The sequence below is a fragment of the Tenrec ecaudatus genome, chromosome X (assembly GCF_050624435.1).
Source record: "Tenrec ecaudatus isolate mTenEca1 chromosome X, mTenEca1.hap1, whole genome shotgun sequence".
Lineage (NCBI taxonomy): Eukaryota > Metazoa > Chordata > Mammalia > Afrosoricida > Tenrecidae > Tenrec > Tenrec ecaudatus.
This window is the reverse complement of record NC_134548.1, coordinates 168541654-168544569: the sequence shown is the minus strand read 5'-3', so window position 1 is coordinate 168544569 and position 2916 is coordinate 168541654. Positions and strand designations below refer to the sequence as shown.

Below are 2916 nucleotides of genomic sequence, written 5' to 3'. Positions count from 1 at the left end.
ATCTTTATGATGCGCCTCCTGTGATCCAGTGGCGTTGAATTTCCCTCTGAGCAACTCTCCTGGGCTGGATTCTGCGGAGTCCCTCTGGTCTGTGTCACTCCATCGCCATCTTCGGTTGTGTTGCTTACTTTTATTATTTATTTTAAAACCATTTTATTTTTATTTTTAAGGTGGTAATAGTTCACATTTTATAATATGGGTGACATATATTTGATCTTTTGTTTTAAACTACAGGGATTCTGCTTAATTAACATTCAAAGTCTAGTGTTATGTGCTTAATTAGCTTCCCAAAGTTGTCATCTCAGAAATTGATAACCTAACACACTGTGATTGAGCCAAGTTTGACCTATAGTGATCCTATGAAACAGAGCAGAACTGCTCCTGTGTGTTTCTGTGCCTGTAACCTTTTTTTAAAAATCATTTTATTGGGGGCTCATACAAATCTTATCATAATCCATACATACATCCATTTCATCAAGCACATTTGTGCATTCATTGCCCTCGTCACTCTAAAAACATTTGCTCTCCACTGGAGCCCTTGGTATCAGCTCCTCATTTTCCCCCTCCCTCCCCGCTCTCCCCTCCCTTGTGAACCCTTGATAATTTATAAATCATTTTTATTTTGACTGTGGCCGCCATTGACGTCGCTTGAGTTCCTACAGGCTCATCTGCGCCACTCGCATTGCCTTCGTCCCAAGCCGCCATCATGGTGAAGCTCGCCAAGGCCCATAAAAATCAAGGTGATCCCAAGAAGATGGCACCTCCTCCCAAGAAGATGACAGTGAGGATAAGGACATGTCAGACAATGATGAAGAAGAAAACAGTGGAGAAGAGGAGGTTATCATTCCTCAGAAAAAAGGCAAGAAGAACGCCACAGTGCCATCAAAGACGATGATGGCTTCTCCAACAAAAAAGGAGGTAGTTGCTACTGCAGCCAAGAAAGCAGCGCTCACTCCTGGCAAGAAGGTGGCCGCCACACCAGCCAAGAAGACAGCAGCACCAGCCAAAGCAGTCGTGACACCTGGCAAGAAGGGCGCCACCCCCGGCAAAGCCATAGTGGCCACCTCTGGGAAGAAGGGAGCTGTCCCACCAGCAAAGGGAGTGAAGAACGGCAAGAATGCCAAGAAGGAAGAGAGGTAGGCGGAGGAGGAGGAGGAGGATGACAGTGAAGACGACGACGATAAAGAAGAAGAGTTTGAGTCAGCCGTGATGAAGTCAGCTGTTGCCCCTGCCTCTGAGGATGAGGAGGAGGAAGATGATGAGGATGATGAAGAAGATGATGACGACGAGGAGGATGATGACTCAGAGGAAGAGGCTGTGGAAGTCGCACCAGCCAAAGGCAAGAAAGCACCGGCCAAGGCAGTCCCTGTAAAAGCCAAGAGTGTGGCGGAGGAGGAGGAGGACGATGGCGATGAGGATGAAGAGGATGAGGAGGAAGAGGATGACGAGGAGGATGAGGATGAGGAGGAAGACGATGAGGAAGAAGAAGAAGAACCTGTCAAAGAAGTGTCTGGGAAACGGAAGGAGATGGCCAAGCAGAAATCTGCCCCTGAAGCCAAGAAACAGAAGGTGGAAGCCGTAGACCCAAGTACAGCCTTCAACCTCTTCATTGGAAATCTGAACTGCACTAAATCTGCTCCTGAATTAAAAACTGGTCTCAGTGACCTTTTTGCTGAGAACGATCTTACTGTGATGGATGTTAGAATTGGTACGACTAGGAAGTTTGACTATGTGAATTTTGCATCTGCTGATGACCTGGAGAAAGCTTTGGAACTCACTGGCTTAAAAGTTTTTGGCAATGAGATTAAACTAGAGAGACCAAAGGGAAAGGACCATAAGAAAGATCGAGATGCCAGGGCACTGGTGGCCAAAAATTTGGCTTACCGAGTCACTCAGGATGAATTAAAGGAGGTCTTTGAAGATGCTGTGGAGCTCAGATTAGTCAGCAAAGACGGGAAGAGTCAAGGGATTGCATAGCTCGAGTTTAAGACAGAAGCTGATGCTGAGAACACCCTTGAGGAGGAGCAGGGGACGGAGATCGACGGGCGGTCCATATCGCTGTACTACACTGGGGAGAAGGGCCAAAACCAGGACCACCGAGGTGAATCAAAAACCCTTGTTTTAAGCAACCTGTCCTACAACACAACAGAAGAGACACTGCAGGAGGTTTTTGAGAAGGCAACTGCTATCAAGGTGCCCCAGAACCAGAATGGCAAATTGAAAGGGTATGCATTCATAGAGTTTGCTTCATTTGAAGATGCCAAAGAGGCTTTAAGTTCTTGTAACAAAAGAGAAATCGAGGGCAGAGCAATCCAGTTGGAGTTGCAAGGAGCCAGGGGATCCCCGAATGCCCGGAGCCAGCCTTCTAAGACCCTGTTTGTCAAAGGGCTGTCTGAAGAAACCACCGAGGAGACCTTGAAGGAATCATTTGATGGATCTGTTCGGGCCAGGATAGTCACTCACCGGGAAACGGGCTCCTCCAAAGGGTTTGGCTTCGTGGATTTCAACAGTGAGAGGATGCTAAAGCAGCCAAGGAGGCCATGGAGGATGGCGAGATTGATGGCAACAAAGTGACCTTGGATTGGGCCAAGCCCAAGGGTGAAGGTGGCTTCGGGGGACGAGGTGGCGGCAGAGGAGGGTTTGGAGGCCGAGGAGGCCATGGCAGAGGAGGCGGCCACGGTGGATTCGGTGGCAGAGGCCGGGGAGGCTTTGGAGGGTGAGGTGACTTCCGGGGAGGCAGAGGAGGAGGAGGAGGAGGAGACCATAAGCCACAAGGAAAGAAGACGAAGTTTGAGTAACTCTTCCATCCCTGTCTTTCCTGCTTCTGTTTGAAATACAGGACTCTGGGTTTTACTGTTACCGGATCGTGACAGAGCCTTTGGTGGACATTCCGAGTAGAGCGCGCCCTGTGGAGAC

General features: G+C 48.8%; 1 protein-coding gene across 1 annotated transcript; it reads left to right on the top strand.

The window, feature by feature from the left end:
- Positions 1 to 640: 640 nt before the first annotated feature.
- On the top strand, positions 641 to 2916 carry LOC142433111 (nucleolin-like). The gene is given in 3 exon segments (XM_075538243.1): positions 641 to 767; positions 770 to 2509; positions 2512 to 2916. Coding segments are annotated over 3 exon segments (2088 nt in total). The 5' UTR covers positions 641 to 706; the 3' UTR covers positions 2799 to 2916.